The sequence below is a fragment of the Bombus affinis genome, chromosome 17 (assembly GCF_024516045.1).
Source record: "Bombus affinis isolate iyBomAffi1 chromosome 17, iyBomAffi1.2, whole genome shotgun sequence".
NCBI classification, from domain to species: domain Eukaryota; kingdom Metazoa; phylum Arthropoda; class Insecta; order Hymenoptera; family Apidae; genus Bombus; species Bombus affinis.
Window position 1 is genome coordinate 3,669,221 of NC_066360.1, and position 17,383 is coordinate 3,686,603.

The 17,383-nt window shown below is 37.6% G+C and overlaps 1 protein-coding gene across 10 annotated transcripts in view; it reads right to left on the reverse strand.

The window, feature by feature from the left end:
- Positions 1 to 17,383, reverse strand: part of LOC126926018 (neurexin-1) — a 659,019-nt gene that overhangs the window by 428,795 nt on the left and 212,841 nt on the right. For all 10 annotated transcript variants that reach the window (XM_050742092.1, XM_050742091.1, XM_050742090.1 and 7 more), the window contains exon 3: positions 3,143 to 3,290. In XM_050742092.1, the coding sequence (XP_050598049.1) occupies positions 3,143 to 3,290 (148 nt within the window). The remainder of the gene's footprint in view (positions 1 to 3,142; positions 3,291 to 17,383) is intronic.

The window sequence follows — 17,383 nt, forward strand, 5'->3', positions numbered from 1 at the left end:
TTTTAGTAAAATATCGCAGGGGATCTTTGGTGTTATGAAACGTTGGAAAGAGACGACGCGGCAAGATGGTAAAGAATTTCTTCTTCCCAAAGCGGAAAATATTTTAGCGAAATAAAACACTCAAGGACGTATCTTCGCACGATTGCTCCATTCTTTGCGGGAAAGGTGGAAAACGGAATGGAGAAATGTAATAAAATAAAATAGGATAGAATTCTACGCTGAGCTCTTTGTATCATCGGAATCAAAGTACTCGGCCAGGTGTTTGGAAAAGGAAGATGGAATGGTAGAGAGGATAGAGAGAAGAGATTCGAGGAAATGTTCTTTCTAAGCAACATTGCCAGTCAGAAAGGCAATTTTTAACTTTCAAGTCCTTCCATCTATCGATATTTCGAATTTCGTTACGAGAGGATAAAAGTAAGCGCGATTTTCTTGCGGCAAAGTAACGCGTGCACAAAATTGCAATTGCTGTAAATTCGAAGTTATTAAAAGAAGGGGAGAAAAAGTTAGATATAAGGAAAAATGTATATGAGATAAATAAATAATAAATAAAAATAGTAAGAAATATGTCAGAGAAACATAGACGCGTAAGAGAAGCAAAGGAATGTTGCCAATATAAAACCAATACAAAGGAAGTAAAAAGTCTTTGAGCAGAAGACCACACAAATAGGAAACTTGATGCTAATCGGAGCACAGTAAAAATGAGACAAATTTAAACTTTAAACTTTTGTCCGCTATTTTATATGACAGATAGCAACAATATTTTTCGCGATGGGCTGTGAAATACGAATAAACATTCTGTTCTATTGGCAACTAAGTGATTGCGGCTTTTATCAATACCACTTAATGGCAAAATCCGCAATCACTTAGTTGCCAAGCCAATATTCTGGATACTCGATATACTTTTGCGAATTGCGCACAATTATCTGGGAAATCGTGGTGCAAGCGATCGGCTGTCTATTCTACGTGCAAAGATAGGTCGAAGAGGAAGAACGACGTTTTCTCGTTCGAGGCTTCGTTTTCGAGAAGAACGAGCTTGAAGATCCGTCAGGTGTTCGTATGCTAATTGCAAGTTTCCGGCTGCCCGACTGCGTTTTCTCCTCGTGTTCGTATTTCTGAACACGGACAATATCACAATTTGCTTCCTATCGTTGCTGTTATCTTGTTTCCTTATGTCCTCTTATTGGCAACTAAGTGATTGCGGGTTTTGCCATTAGGTGGTATTGACAAATCCGCAACCACTTAGTTGCCAAGCCAATACAAAGGAAGAAGACACGTTGCGCTTTGTGCGGAAGACCACAGAAATAGCAAACTTGATGCTGATCGAAGCATAGTAAAAATTAGACAACTTTGAACTTTAAACTTCCATCAACAAATTCTGTTCTATGGGTTGGCAACTAAGTGATTGCGAATTTGTCAATACCACCTAATGGCGCCATACCAAGGCAAAGAAAAAAAATATTGCGCAGCATCGTTTGGCACGAAGCTTGTTAGCGAACGAAGCAACAAGCGATAAATCTTTTTTGCGACATTTCATTCGGACGCGGTCGTTCAGGAAAATTTGCCTGCGCATTCGCAAGCTGGCGATTTTTACGAGCAACTGCCGCCTCTGGTTAGAACAACCGTCGCGTCTCTTATATTCGTTGCTCCTTTTATCGTTGCCTTCGCTTCCTTATTATTCACGGCCGTATCAATGCTTTAAATTAATGCCATCTTCGCGCGGGGCTCATTGTTGCATAAAATACGCGGCCGCTCGTGCCGTGAATTTATAGCGCGATTACCGGCCACCTAATGCACGCTCGCCTTGTAAATCTTTCTTGATTCACGTTGGCCGCGATACGGTGCCTGACAGTGTAGTCGGTTGTAATGAAATTACACCGCCATGTAAAGTATCGATGCAATGGAACGACAAGCTTACGCCGGCGTGCAAAAGTGTTCGGTTAAATGGAACTGTCATTTTTACTTTCTCTTTTCAGGTAACAGCAAAAGCCAAGCGAGTTTTGGCTGGCAACAAAACGAGATAACACAAGTAAATGAGAATAAAATCAACACGAAAATGGGTGTATTCGTGTTGTTTAAAACATACGATTGATGGATGTTTCTTAGTTTCATTTTAGGAAAAAAAGACACACACAGATAAGACGATTCGTGTTATCGCAATCGCGACCAGGCGTTTCACTGAAATCTTCAGGTTGTCCGAAAAGTTTCTTTCGTTTTATAAGGAAATAATAGACGCACAATGATTTTTGTTTTATATCAGTTTATTGGATCATAATTCAATAAAATAATATGAAAGAGAAATTGTTGTTCATCTGTTATCACCTTATGGAACGAAAGAAACTTTCCGGACAACCGCGAGTTTCCATAATCAAAGGGAGGACTCAGAATGGTGTAGACTTCTATGTGCAGACACAAGCAAACTTCCTTAATGTGACGCGAGTAACGTGATTGCTAATGATCCAAATGAATCGATGCGACTTAAATAAATAAATAAATAAAAAGGAGAAAGATGTATTAAATTTCTAAACAATTCTAAATTTTCGCTGCATGGAGAAGGTACCTATCTTAAAGAAGATTTCCTTGCAAACTCATTTTCTATATTTGCATACCTTTTTAATAACAAAAATCCCGTTTACACTAAACGATACAATTAAAATTGCAAAAATTATCAGCCTGCAATTCCACTGAATATTATTTTCCCCTATCGAATATCCAATTTCTGTAACTGGAATTTCCCACTGTCCTGTTAGCCATAGCTAACGCAGTTGCCTACTATTTTCTACATTTGCATATCTTTTTAATAACAAAAATCCCGTTTACACTAAACGATACAATTAAAATTGCAAAAATTATCAGCCTGCAATTCCACTGAATATTATTTTCCCCTATCGAATATCCAATTTCTGTAACTGGAATTTCCCACTGTCCTGTTAGCCATAGCTAACGCAATTGCCTAGTAGAGTCACGCTGTGGCCATTGCACGGATCGGCACAAAAGCTTCGCTCTGCGAAGATGAAGATCGAAAGCCGACAAACGCGGCGGACAGAGCTGCGACCTGTCCGATCGTTTCCGCAAACAAGAGACTGTACACGCGGCAACAACAACGGTCGTAAACAACGAAGCTTCCGGATGTAAAACAACCTACCTTTCTCACAATAGGCGCCCTCATAATCGCCGGACCGGCACTCGCAGAAGGGTCCACTGTCGGTGGAAATGCAGATTCCGCCGTGTTGGCAGGGATCACGCGTTTCACAGGCATCCGTCGTATTGGCTGTCATCATGTTGCGTAAACTCTGCAACAGACAATGGAAAGAAACGTTAACGTACCGGCGGGTATCAAAGCGGGTTTGGATATCGCGCGACCGGAAGCCCACGACAAATCGATATCGAGAGTCTCTTTACACGAAAAGAACGCTGAAAATATGCGGTGAAAAAGCAGAATCCAGTTTTTCCTCCAGAAGAGAAACAATTTCCTTTAAGGGACTGTAATTGTTTTCTATTTTTTATTTTTCACTTTTTCCTTGCAAACGTACCTTTGCCGATAAGAATCGGAACGCGCGTGTGTTTGTGTGTTTTGTTAATTATCGACATTTTGCAACTTGTCAGTGACGCGAAGGAATTTCAAGGATTGACAAATGGATATGGAGAGTTTCTGCACGAAAAGAACGCTGGAAATATGAGGTGAGAAAACGGAATCCTGTTTTTCCTCCAGAAGAAAATAAAATTTTCCTTTAAGAGACTGTAATTATTTTTTATTTTTTATTCTTTACTTTTTACTTTTTCCTCGCGAACGTACCTTTGCTGATTAGGATTGGAACTAACGCGTTTGTGTGTTTTGTTAATTATCGACATTTTGCAATTTGTCGGTTGAGAATTTCAAGGATGTGTTAAATTTCTTTTTCGTCCCAGTTTGATTTTTCCCTTTAAACGCTAGAATTTTATGAAGCTCCAAAAATTCCAACACTTACGCCACTGTCGTATATTCTCTTCTCTTTCAGACAAATTGCATTTGCGTTTTTGATCTGTGTAGTGAAATTTTATGCAGTGTCTGTTACTTTATTGCATCTTTTGTACCCTAACTAAGCAACTTTATATATGTATAAATAAGTATTTACATGTATCGTGTAGCATTCTATGGGCTGGCAATTAAGTGATTGCGGATTTGTCAGTACAACCTAATGACTTAGTTGCCAAGCCAATATATGTACGAATCATTTATGTTTATTAGTAACTTTGTGCTTAACACTAGAACTACCACACAAGTCAAATCGACTGGTTCTACAATTTTATTTTAAAATTCCTACTTCGTGTTATATTTTTCCCACAATCATCTAATGACTTTCTAAACGATAATTGAAAGAATAATATAATGAATTTTATTTTGTTTTTCATGTACTCAAACTGAAAATAATTTTGTATCAGGCTACTTATACCAACACCAGTGAAAATGAGTGGTACTTGTCAAAGTGTACAGGAGTCCTGCAATTTGTTCATCGAACCCCAATTGACCAGTTTCTTCGTTTTCTACAACTTGCCGCGCGTTTTTCAAATTTTTACCGCGTATCGTTCGATATGACAATATCAGTTATCAGGAAAATTCCGGATCTATCGCTGGATCGCTAGATGCTGACGCTAGAAATACCACAGCAGTCAGAACGACTGGTTCAACAATTTTATAAATGTGCTAACCCTCGTTTAGGTCGATCATGGTAGCGGATGGATTAATAATAGCAAAAATGTACTACATAACATGGAATTGCTTCTGTAAGAAAGTAATAAATTAATAAATATACAAATATTCTATTATTAGGTATTTTTTAAAGACCAATGATTTTCACTGGTTTTGTATAAATAGCTTCGTGTTAACTATCGGTGGTTCTAGTGTTAAGTAGCTTGTAAGCATTATTTCACTGCTTGGTAATCAATGAATTGACGAGGAAGCTGAAATGGCAAATGACGTGTGAGGAATGAAGATTTTTGTCAATTTCGTCGTCAGCGTCATTCGTCGCTTCGATACTGCACAATTTCTACGTTTACAAGATTTAGAAGTTTAGAAGGAGAATAAATGGTAAAAGCATAGTCTAGTTGGCGCTTACGATCGCAGCTTTATCGTGATAGCCCTAAAAGCTAAAATAAATTATTCTACGATTTATAACTTCTTTTTCGCTGTATTCTGCATGCAGTTCACGTGGTTGCTCGCTAAAAGAAAAAATCGTATCTCTATTTTCTAGCGATATTATTAACTTGCTCTTTTCTATCGTTTACGACTTTAACTGTTCGATTAGAAAAGTTTAAAAAATTATTCTCGATACATTAAAATTAAATCAAACTTCGACGTTGGCTCGTAGGTTTCAGTGAAAATTCAATTCGATCGTTTAATTCTAATTTCAGAATCATTCGATCACCGAATTTCATATTATTATCGAACAAAGCGTGAAATAGGAATAAAAATGAAATATATTGGAAGATTAAACAAATTATCCTGAATTATTGGACTGTAGTTTAGGACTCAGTCCTGGAAATGTACCGTAGATTTCATTGTATTTGATTATTATTTTCCAATGTTCATTTTTTTTACAAATTTTTGTTTGGCGCGTCAAACAATTTTTAATTCCAAAGATTTATGATGCGTTGGATTGAACGTAGAGTTCAATGTTCCCAATATTCGCCTGTACAAATGCCAGAAAATAAATTGATGCTTTTGCGATATTAACGCGTGTTCCATAACTGTCAAAATTTTACGCACTTCTGTTTAATCGGCAATCATTTAATCCATCGCAATTAACATGCTGTGTTCCAACAAGTTATAAAATGATAATTCCACGTGTGATACGAATAATTCATTATGTTGGAAAAATGTAGCAACAACCGATATCAAAATTCTATTAACAAATGCTTAAAATGAAACTGATAAATTTGATAGAATTAAATAAAACTCAAAGAAGCAGTTGGCAGAAACAAGCTTCGTACAGTTGTTTGCATATAACGTACGTATAATGGATGTAATTAATTGTATCATGAAAATTTTTAATTCCACTTTTGCTTTTATGGCACAGAATTTAAAAATACATTTCCTGTGCCAGGAAACGTTATAAATATCGAATGGTTGTCACATTTTTATTTCCAGGAACAATTACAAAATAAATTAGTTGGATTTGGTGCACGGACTTGCCCTACTTTCGCTTCCGCTCACAGGTCTCATAATATTTCCCATTTTTAACAAAACTCTGTTATTCGTCGTAGAATGTATTTCGTTGTATTTAAAATTGCACAATATATTAAGCAATTGGCTTGAATAAAATTACTCTTTCTCTTACGTCCTTTCCGTCGAGTGCTCTGTGATATCTTTATCATTTAGTGAATTCTTTTCAATTTAAAAATTGACAGGCCAACCATCCTCAAACTCTCGAACGTTCACGTACACGTTCGCTGCGACGATTAGAAGATCTTGCCGGATTGAAATTCATCTCGGGGACAAAATCTAGCAACACTTAATCTTCGTTGGATTAGAAAAAGCTTCAGCCAGCGAATGACCGGTCTCAGCACGAAATCCATCAGCTCTGGGACGCTGCGAGCTACCGTGTTTCGAATCGTTGCGATGCCACGTCCGAGAGAGCAGCGTTTGCTTTCTGTCCAAGGCTCTTCCATCTCGATTCTTCGTCATCGTGGAAATGGCCATGGGCCAACAACCAGACGATCCACGTAATGGACGATTTCGACGTAGCATGATGGACCAGACCAACGTGGTTGACCCGATAACCTGATACGTGCGGTCGCGAAAGCTCGCTTTCTGGTCTTTGGGAAGCTCTCCGGGAGCAAGTTGTGAATATGTAGGCCGTGTTGCATCGTGGGAAGCCAGTTTGTCTGAAAGATGATCCCCTGGTGCTGGCGTTGGCGAAGACAAAGAGAGAAAACAGAGGAAGGCGCGAGCGAAAATGGGGAAAAGAAGACGAAGACGAAGAGAAGCGTCGGTAGCTGTGAACAGCGTAACGCTGGCTGTGTCTGCGTCAGGACTAATTAAAGCTCGTTTCGACTAATTAAAGCTGGTTTACGCATACTGCAAGGTGGCAGTCTCCGCGCCACTTCCACGTTCCGCGTTTTACCGTGCAAATTGTAGGAGCGCGGCAACCACGCGTTTCACGAGCTGAACACGCGCGCCGGAATCGTTGGTCATAGTGGTTCGCGCTTCAGGACACTCGTGAAAAGCGGTCAGAGGGATGTGTTTGTTGGCCAACGCTTCTGCCGTACGATCTTCTCTTGGCGGCTGTCCGCAGCTCCATTTTTCCTTTATTCTTTCTCTCTTTTTTCTTTGAAATTCTTCGAAGGACGAAGACTTGGGGGTGTCGGGCGAGTTGTAAACAAGCGGAACATGTGCGTGATTGGGTTAAGACAAAAGACGTGGAGTTGCTAAGGGAGGAAAATGATTTAACAGTCAGTGTGAGTTGTATGTTAGCAACGAAACAATACATCGCGACCTTGATATACCCATACTTAAGACGTTGACTGCCACGACATCCGTATTTGGGTGTCAGCAAAGTTTCTGGTCTGGCCGCGTAACCCATATTCGGGTGTCGCTTATTTGACTACTTGCGAAGGATCGTCGTAGCTATTTGAAAAGATATTCCATAATAACAAAACTGTTGAATTGTTATAAAAGTAATAGGAAAATGGTTTATTAAAAAATTATTTAGAATGTAAAACTTTAAAGCATTCTATACATAGCTGAGGTTGGTCGGGACAATTTGGACAATGAGTTGTTGTTTTCTTCAAATTCTTCTGTGCCTTTGTTCGCTCCATTCGACGTCTTTTATTTGCATAACATAGTCTGCACGCGCGTCTAATGCTTCTTCCGGAATCATTTTTCCGGACGGCGATATTATGCTGACTCCGTCGAAGACAAGGATTTTTTGTACTTTCAGACAAGCCTAATAATTTTGCGACTAATAATTGTCTAAATATTCTAATATTTATATTCTTCCCTGTTGCAATTTTGTAAACCGTCAAAGCGTTTACAACAGAAATTTCCAGAAGGAGTCGAATGCCAAGTTTTCCGTACCATTTGATTGCTTTTCTAATTGTGGTGGCATAAGAAACCATTTGGTTGGAATAATGTATACCACACTTTCCTTCATTATATTCAACAACAGTCAGTAGTTTTGATGTTGCGAACATTCTTGAGACCACCGCATGAGCGACTCGCATTATTAAAATATCGATGGCAGCATCTAGCAGATGTGCAGATCAACGTATTAAAGAAGAAATATGCAAATTCAGTAATAGATATAACACGAGAGTTAACAACCACCAGAGCCCATTAATTACTCAATTATTTAACATGATCTAAAAAGACATTACATTAGATTCAGCTAGAATCAACCTTACGATAATTATTTATTATTCATGTTATGGTACCACGCCAGAATAATTGACTTGTAATTCTCAATGACAATCGATTGTAAAATTCTTCCAAATAAAAAAAAAAAAGAAATTGTGAGTTAAGAAGTCAGAGAGTGCGAATAGCGTTGTTGAGAGAATGTTCTACTTGTCTTAATTATAATATGTTATTGCCATTAGTTATCCTGTTTAATTTATTTATTGTAAATAAACTAATTGTAGTAAAAATCCTGCAATTTGTTATTCGAATATCCTAATAGCTGACATGTTAGCCAAATGTCAGTTAGTAGCAGGGGACTTTTTGTATTACATTTATTTATTTTTATTTTTGTTAGCTTCATTGTTATATTTTATATGTATTATTAGACCGCGAATGTTTATGAATAGTGGGGAATTTAAGGTCAGACAAATTTGCAAAGCGCATAGAATATGCAAAAATGTACGTAATACACGAAAGGTACGTTCCTGAGACGTGGGTGAAAAAGCTAAGCGATGACGAGTATACTCGTCAGACACAGAGTCCGCGTGTTATAATATAAAATTAAATTGTAACGAAATGAATTTTATCTTTTAATTGTATCACTCAGAGGCTGGTGGTAACGCGAAAAATTGCCATTTCTTTGCGACGAGTGTACTCGTGAAGAACAGCTAACTGCGGAGCGCTGCGATATTTCGACGAAATAAATTTTTATTGAAATTCCCTTCCTTCAATTATGTTCGTAAGAATGTAAATTCGCGTATTGTATCTCGTGGTGGAGCAAATGAAATGGCCATGTATCTTGCCACTCTGTGGATATTAAAACAAACTAACAATTGCCTCTGTTCGAACGATAGAAATTTAATATCTGTTGACAGCGCTTTTGTCCGAAAGTTCCACGTGCGTTACGAGACTCGTCACGGGCCAAGCAAACCGCTGAAACAATCGACAAGATACGAGGCATAAATATTTCGCGAAATTATAAAAAGCAACAGAGGCGACGATGCTTCGCCACAAATAAGACAATTGAATTTTATCGCGTAACAGAGGAAATCGTAAGTTTCCAGCAACGAGCAACCGTATCAAAGCACAGATAGGATATTTTATTCTTTCGAGGTCTGCTGCAACAGTCGTATTGTTCCGGTTGTTCCGGGCTAAATAAGTTCGCCGCCAGATTTCGTGCTAGTTTATTAATTCAATTATACTTTTGCCAGGCCACTCTGTTAGCGGATCACGTAGGGCCACTTGTATCAGCTGACGGTGTAACTGTGTTTCAAGACTATTGCGAATTCAGGACGCGGGCCAGAGTCGTGCGGCGAGAAACGATACGCGGCCACAAAATCAAATTTCAGTTTCCGGTTTGTAATAGCCGTTGCAGCGCTCGCATCAACTGTAATCGTCTCCACTTGCAATTGACTTTCCCCCAGTGGTTTCCAGCGTATGGTATTATTCTTCTTTAATGGGACAAATTTTCTTCAATATGACAAGCAATTCTCTTTTACTATCGCCATGTATTTGTATCGTACCTTTCGCGTGTCTTCCATTCTTTTACGTTCCACTGTCAACAGACCAAACTTTATTCCGCATTCTATGCAATTCTATATTTATATCTTCAATATTGATGATTTTTATTTAGCTTGCTGTCTGCTGACCTACTTTCTGGCCTACTATTGGCTTGGCAACTAAGTAATTGCCATAGGAAGCTGGTGTTTTGAACGCGTCCTTGTTACCACTGACGATACGCGATATAATTTCAAGAAATTGAGATTAAAATTCGAGATTCAAATTAAGAATTAAATTGGAGAAAATCTCAGCAGAGCAAATTTTATTCTGCACTTTACGATTCTATAGAATTCCATATTAATGGTTTTTATTTAGCTTGCTGTCTGCTGACCTACTTTCTGGCCAACTATTGGGTCAGCGACTAAATGATTGCTGATTCTGTCATTAGGTGATCTTCCAGTTTGGCTACTTTGTTTCTTTACTGAGGTCAGTGGGGTGCTTTCTTTTTAGTCTTCTTTCTATCAGAGTTTTGCTCGCCTCAGCAGCCATTTGAATGTGCTGCCGTTGTTTTGAAAAGTGTGTAGCTAAAAAGGTAAGCGATGACGAGTATACTCGTCGGAAACGGCCAACTAGCCAATATTTTGATAAAACGTGCGATGTAGAAAAATGATATAAATACACTTGGACGTGCACGACATAATCCGTTTCATTGATAAACGTAATCGATCGAGTGTTTCATGTCGCCTAGTCTGATTTTCAAACTCTTCTCGACAATTGTACTTTCGACACGGTTTACAATAACGCGTGGCGTTACCAATTTTATTCGCTGGTGTAGCAAATACCTTGATACGTTGGAGCTTCCAGATAGATACGCTGGATGCAGCAACTAGCATACTTATATAACTATGCGGCGCATACTTTGCGAAAGCTGCACTTTCTGCCCTGCTGGAATATCTTGATGTGTAATCGAGTAGCCATAATTCTCCGCATAACTTGCACGCGCTCCTTAATAATCGCATTCTCGCGTCTAAAATTTCAATCTTTTCTCAAGTACACCATGATTTCAGCTTTTACGCGAATAAACAAGTAACGATGAAACAGCCGAGTCATTTGGCAATGACGAAGCCGCAAAGGAATGAGCTTTCGAGTCTCGGGCTAGTGTCTTATCTTCGTCGATCCGACGAATTCGCTCTGCCACGGCCAGGAAATGTGGGAAAATTGGAGAAAACCGTAACAAGAATTCGACGTTTCCTAGTCGAGCAGATGTGGCGTATCGTCGTGGAATTGTCGAGTATCGAAATGTTTAATCAATTTTTATTTCCTCCTTTGTTGATCCTCGTTAATCAATAGGAAATTGTATACAAGTGGAAACTTTTGCAGCGAGCTTTACAGATAAAAAGTCGATGACGTTTCTTTACAGCTAACATAAACAACGTTAATGTGCAATACTCTCTGCTAATTATCGATTGTTCGTTTCAATAATTGCTTCAATATTTGCACGTGATGATATTTCCCTCTGTTACGAGGAAACAGTAAATGTACATTTGCTGGCTGTTGCGACCTGACCAGCATTTTTCCATCGACTTTTCTTTTCGCGGAACGCGGCGTTATTTCTCGAACTAATTTAACTATCCCGCGTTATGCGTGCGATTATCACGTACATGATATCACTATCGCTGGGAAATGTGTTGCTCATCGATAGGTGAAATTAAAATTCGACTGGCCATAGGACGTTTGGAAGGAACTGCGTCGGAAATTTGATTTGAGAAAACAGAGCGCGTCCCGCGTAGACCGACGTGGCGCGATATTTCTCTGTACACGGTTTTCAATTTAAAAAGCAAGTATCCTCGGGCGAATTGCAGAAAGTACACAGCACGATTTGTCGGGACGTAAAACATGGTTTGGTGAATTTTCATCGCGGTCCCCAGCGCGGCATCGCGAATAAACAGGAAACGCGCCTTCGTCCACGTTATTTGTATCTGTCACGACTAGCAGTTGTAGGAGGAGCAGGAGGAGACGATTGTACGGAGGAGGACGCAACACGCGTTAGAACGCTTCTCTGGTTGCACGCGAATATACATTACCATGGAACAGTCGCTATTGATTATCCTGACGTGAGTAGAATCCGGGCATCCGCATACGGGGCATCTGCCACCCCTTTGCCTCGCCCCTCTTTTCTTACGTCGCATACTACTGTCTCGCCCCGTGTCCCGAATACGAAAACCCGGAAGCCGATACTGCGCCAATGGCTAATGTTTCCCCGCGGATCGCTGAGGAAATAACTGTGAAATAAAGCTACGTACGCGGCGGCTATCGAACGTCGAAGTGAATACAGATATCGCAAGCTTCTCAGGTTGAAATTGAATTATACCCGTGGTCTCGCTTTATTTTTGTTGAGAATTTTGCATCTTAACCCCTTGGCCTCTAACCACGACTCGTGGTAAGGGATTTGTGCCATAAACGTCCTACAAACGATCGTAAAACCAATCTGGACGTACGGAATACCACTATGGGTGACAGCAGCAATGAGCCATATAAACAAAATAGAGACAATGCGAGCTAAAATTCTTAGAACGATGGTAAACGCCCCATGGTACGTTAGAAACGAGGACATACGGAGGGACCTGGGAATACCAAGGGTCAAGGAAGAAATTAACAAATATGCAGAAAAATACAAAGAAGGAATAGCAACACGCCCAAACCGGCTAGCTGCGGAAACGATCAACACCTCAAACATGGAAAGAAGACTGAAAAGGAAACACCCAGTAGACCTCACAAAGGATATAACCTATTATAGCAAACGCGAGGATGGTATCCCGCTGGGGATAGTCAGCCACATGATAATCAAACAGTTAAAAAATTCTTCCAAATGTCGAAATTGAACAAATTGAGAATGTAAAGAATTAAATAAAAAAAAAATTAGTCTAGCACATAAAATTATACGTATATCAATCATTTTATTCTCTTCCGCTTTGTTTTTCTTTTCTTTTCGTTTTTTTGTCGAAGGAGGAATTGAAATTTCCGTGAAGAAATAATTTGTCGATTGTGTGTTTGACTGTTTGATAGTTTGTACGTGTACGTGTAGAAATAGGGAAGGTATAGTGTACGTAAACGCTAATGACCAGAGCTTTGAAATTTTAACGGCTGTCAATTATCACTGAAACGTTGATACGATTTTAAATGCGTTTGTTATGCACGTTATTACGTGGTTTATTATGCATAGACGCGTTAATATTTTCTGTGATCATAATACCATGACGATATTAAAAATGACAGGAAGAATGGAATATTGTTTCAGTTATCGCGAACATTGAAATGATTCAATGTTCGCGAATGATCAAATGATTCAATGAATGATCAAAATTCAAATGGTATATTCGAATCTTGTGTCTTAAAATAACTAATCAATAGACACTTTCAGTTATCGCGAACATTGAGTCATTCAAAATTCAAATGTTGTTGTGTCTTAGAATAACTAATCAATAGACAATTTGAGTTATCGCGAACATTGAATCATTCAAAATATTCGTCTGGTATATTCGAATCTTGTTGTGTCTTAAAATAACTAATCAATAGACACTTTCAGTTATTGCGAACATTGAATCATTCAAAATATTCGTCTGGTATATTCGAATCTTGTTGTGTCTTAAAATAACTAATCAATAGACACTTTCAGTTATCGCGAACATTGAATCATTCAAAATATTCATCTGGTATATTCGAATCTTGTTGTGACTTAAAATAACTAATCGATAGACAATTTGAGTTATCATGAACATTGAATCATTCAAAATATTCGTCTGGTATATTCAAATCCTGTTGTGTCTTAAAATAACTAATCAATAGATAATTTGAGTTATCACGAACATTGAATCATTCAAAATATTCGTCTGGTATGTTCAAATCTTGTTGTGTCTTAAAATAACTAATCAATAGACACTTTCAGTTATCGCGAACATTGAATCATTCAACATATTCGTCTGGTGTGTTCGAATCTTGTTGTGTCTTAAAATAACTAATCAATAGATAATTTGAGTTATCACGAACATTGAATCATTCAAAATATTCGTCTGGTATGTTCGAATCTTGTTGTGTCTTAAAATAACTAATCAATAGACACTTTCAGTTATCGCGAACATTGAATCATTCAAAATATTCGTCTGGTATATTCAAATCCTGTTGTGTCTTAAAATAACTAATCAATAGATAATTTGAGTTATCACGAACATTGAATCATTCAAAATATTCGTCTGGTATGTTCAAATCTTGTTGTGTCTTAAAATAACTAATCAATAGACACTTTCAGTTATCGCGAACATTGAATCATTCAACATATTCGTCTGGTGTGTTCGAATCTTGTTGTGTCTTAAAATAACTAATCAATAGATAATTTGAGTTATCACGAACATTGAATCATTCAAAATATTCGTCTGGTATGTTCGAATCTTGTTGTGTCTTAAAATAACTAATCAATAGACACTTTCAGTTATCGCGAACATTGAATCATTCAACATATTCGTCTGGTATGTTCGAATCTTGTTGTGTCTTAAAATAACTAATCAATAAACAATGTTTCTTCTATCAAGATAAAGTAATGCCTTGCTGTAATGCACATGTATATGTCAGCAGTAATTCTCAAAATCGGAGACCCTTTTTTAGAAAATATACAATATATAATTATCTAATGATTCTTCTTCATATCCCTTGAATTTCTACATTTCGCAAATTTCCCTGAAATTATTTTTCACGTGTGCTACGAGTAAAATACTAATACGCTAATGCTATCGTGGGTGGAATTTTTTAAATATTTTCTCATATTTTAGCAATGCGTAAAATCGAAGGAACGCGATTTTTATTACCAGCGCATTCGAAATTGAACGAAAAGCAAAGACACCATGGTTCGCAACGACTACAAAGTTGACCACGCAGTTTTATGCATTTAGGGGAAATCTGAAGATGCAAAAATATTTCGTAAATATCCAAAGTGGTCGTACGATGCTCTGTAAACCAAACGATTGGTACGACGATCTTCCATGCAGATTCCAACGTTTTAACTTTATTCGCGAAAATATAAATTCGTAGAAATACGTCAAATTTTATTTGATATTACGAAAAGATTTGCAAACAGTGAAATTCCACTCCTTAAAAACTAATCAATGGAACGATGAAAAGCGTTAATTGCAGATTAAAAATACTAGATTTGAAGATTAATACTAGAATTGATACTATTATTTAATTTTTTTATATAGAACTAGATACTACATACTAGAATCAGATACAATCAGATACTAGATACTAGAATCAGATACAATTAGATACTAGATACTAGAATAAGATACAATTAGACACTAGATACTAGAATCAGATACAATCAGATACTATATGCTAGAATCAGATACAATTAGATACTATATGATAGAATCAGCTAGAATCAGCTAGAATCAGATACAATTAGTTACTAGATAGTAGAGTCAGATACAATTAGACACTAGATACTAGAATCAGATACAATTAAATACTGTATGCTAGAATCAGATACAATTAGATACTATATGCTAGAATCAAATACAATTAGATACTATATGCTAGAATCAGCTAGAATCAGCTAAAATCAGATACAATTAGTTACTAGATAGTAGAATCAGATACAATTAGACACTAGATACTAGAATCAGATACAATTAGATACTGTATGCTAAAATCAGATCCAATTAGATACTATATACTAGAATTAGATACAATTAGATACTAAATACTAGAATTAGATACAATTAGATACTAGAATTGAAGATTAAAAATTAAAAATACTAGCAAAAGAATGTTAGGGAAATTTGAGAAATAGCCGAGTGTTTCGCTAAAATAAGTTCTTAACCTGAAGAAACAACGTGTACTGTGTACCGAGGAGCGCGGAAAGTAGCGATAACTGGTAGGAATTCGTGTAAATTAAGGACGCGTGGAGGCGTTAAAAGCGGTGACAACGCGTTTGCATAACGTGAATTGCAGCGTAACGTGAATTAACTATATGTAATGAGAATCTCAGCGTAATGAGACAGGGATTCATTAAGATGGCAACTCGCGTGGATGTCGGCAATTGAACCCAAATTCTCAATATAGAATGTAGCAATTACACTCGAGTGATAGATATCTTGTTTGTATCATCGATATTATTCTAATCATCGATATTCAATAACGTGAAGCACGTCTGATAACACGTACAATAATTGTTAAATAAATGACGCGAAAAAATTTTCGACTTGTTTTTTTTACGTGTTAGAACTTCCACGCTAAAAGTGCCAAACCTTAAAAAATGGTCGAAATTAAAAAATATTTATTTTGTAGGTACATATCTGGTCGTAATTTTATTTCTTCTTCATTCTTCTGGAAAATCTTGCGTTCCCGGCAATTGCAAAAATAGTAAATTTGCAATTGGTGTAGTTAAATCCGGACATTTTTAAAGTGCCGTTTTTGCTTCTTCTTTGCTCAAATGGTTGGACGAAACAGCAAGTTTTTGCTTGAAATTTATGAACTTGGATCTCGAGATAAGAAAGGAAAGGTACAGCATGTGTTTATTAGCCGAAAGGATTGCGAAAAGAATCATTTGAGATTGCTGGTTTAACAGGACTTTTTATCCAACAGGACGTTGCTACATAAAAGACACGCGACATTAAACAGTTGGATTAGACGAACTTTTCTGGAAATTCCTTACGCTGAAACGACCAAGCTCGACGCTATCGCTTAAAATTCTTGTAAAGCACTTGGTACACAGAAAACGTGGAATATTAAAAATTGAATTACGATGCAGGCGAATTTGCATAATCGCTAGAGCCGCTAAAACCCATAATCTGCGTCTCAATTAACTTGGCAAACATTTTTCAAGCGGGTGAATAATTCGCAAATAAACATTCGGAAAATTGATCGCCAGGAATTCGCAAAAATATCCGATATTTATCACAACCGCGATACAATTTCATCCGCGTGCTGAACAAACGATATCTGTTTAAAACCGCGCGAGAGATCGGATTTAACGCGCGAATTTGCCACTCTGCTCCACCAACATCGCACAATGCGAATTCCGCGACATTTGTTCGTCGATTTCTTTGCGGCACGCAGCCAACCTTCCAATTACTGCGTTGGAAACTAAATGATTGCGGATTTGTCGACACCACCTAATGACAAAATCCGCAACCACTTAGTTGCCAAGTCAATACGAAGGAAGAAGACACGTTGCACTTTGCGCAGAAGACCACAGAAATAGGAAACTTGATGCTAATCGAAGCACAGTAAAAATTAGACAAATTTAAACTTTAAACTTTTGTCCGCTATTTTATATAACAAATAGCAACAATATTTTCGCGATAGGCCGTGAAATACGAATAAACATTCTGTTCTATTGGCAACTAAGTGATTGCGGCTTTTGTCAATACCACCTAATGGCAAAATCCGCAATCACTTAATTGCCAAGCCAATATTCTGGGTACTCGATATACTTTTGCGAATTGCGTACGATTATCT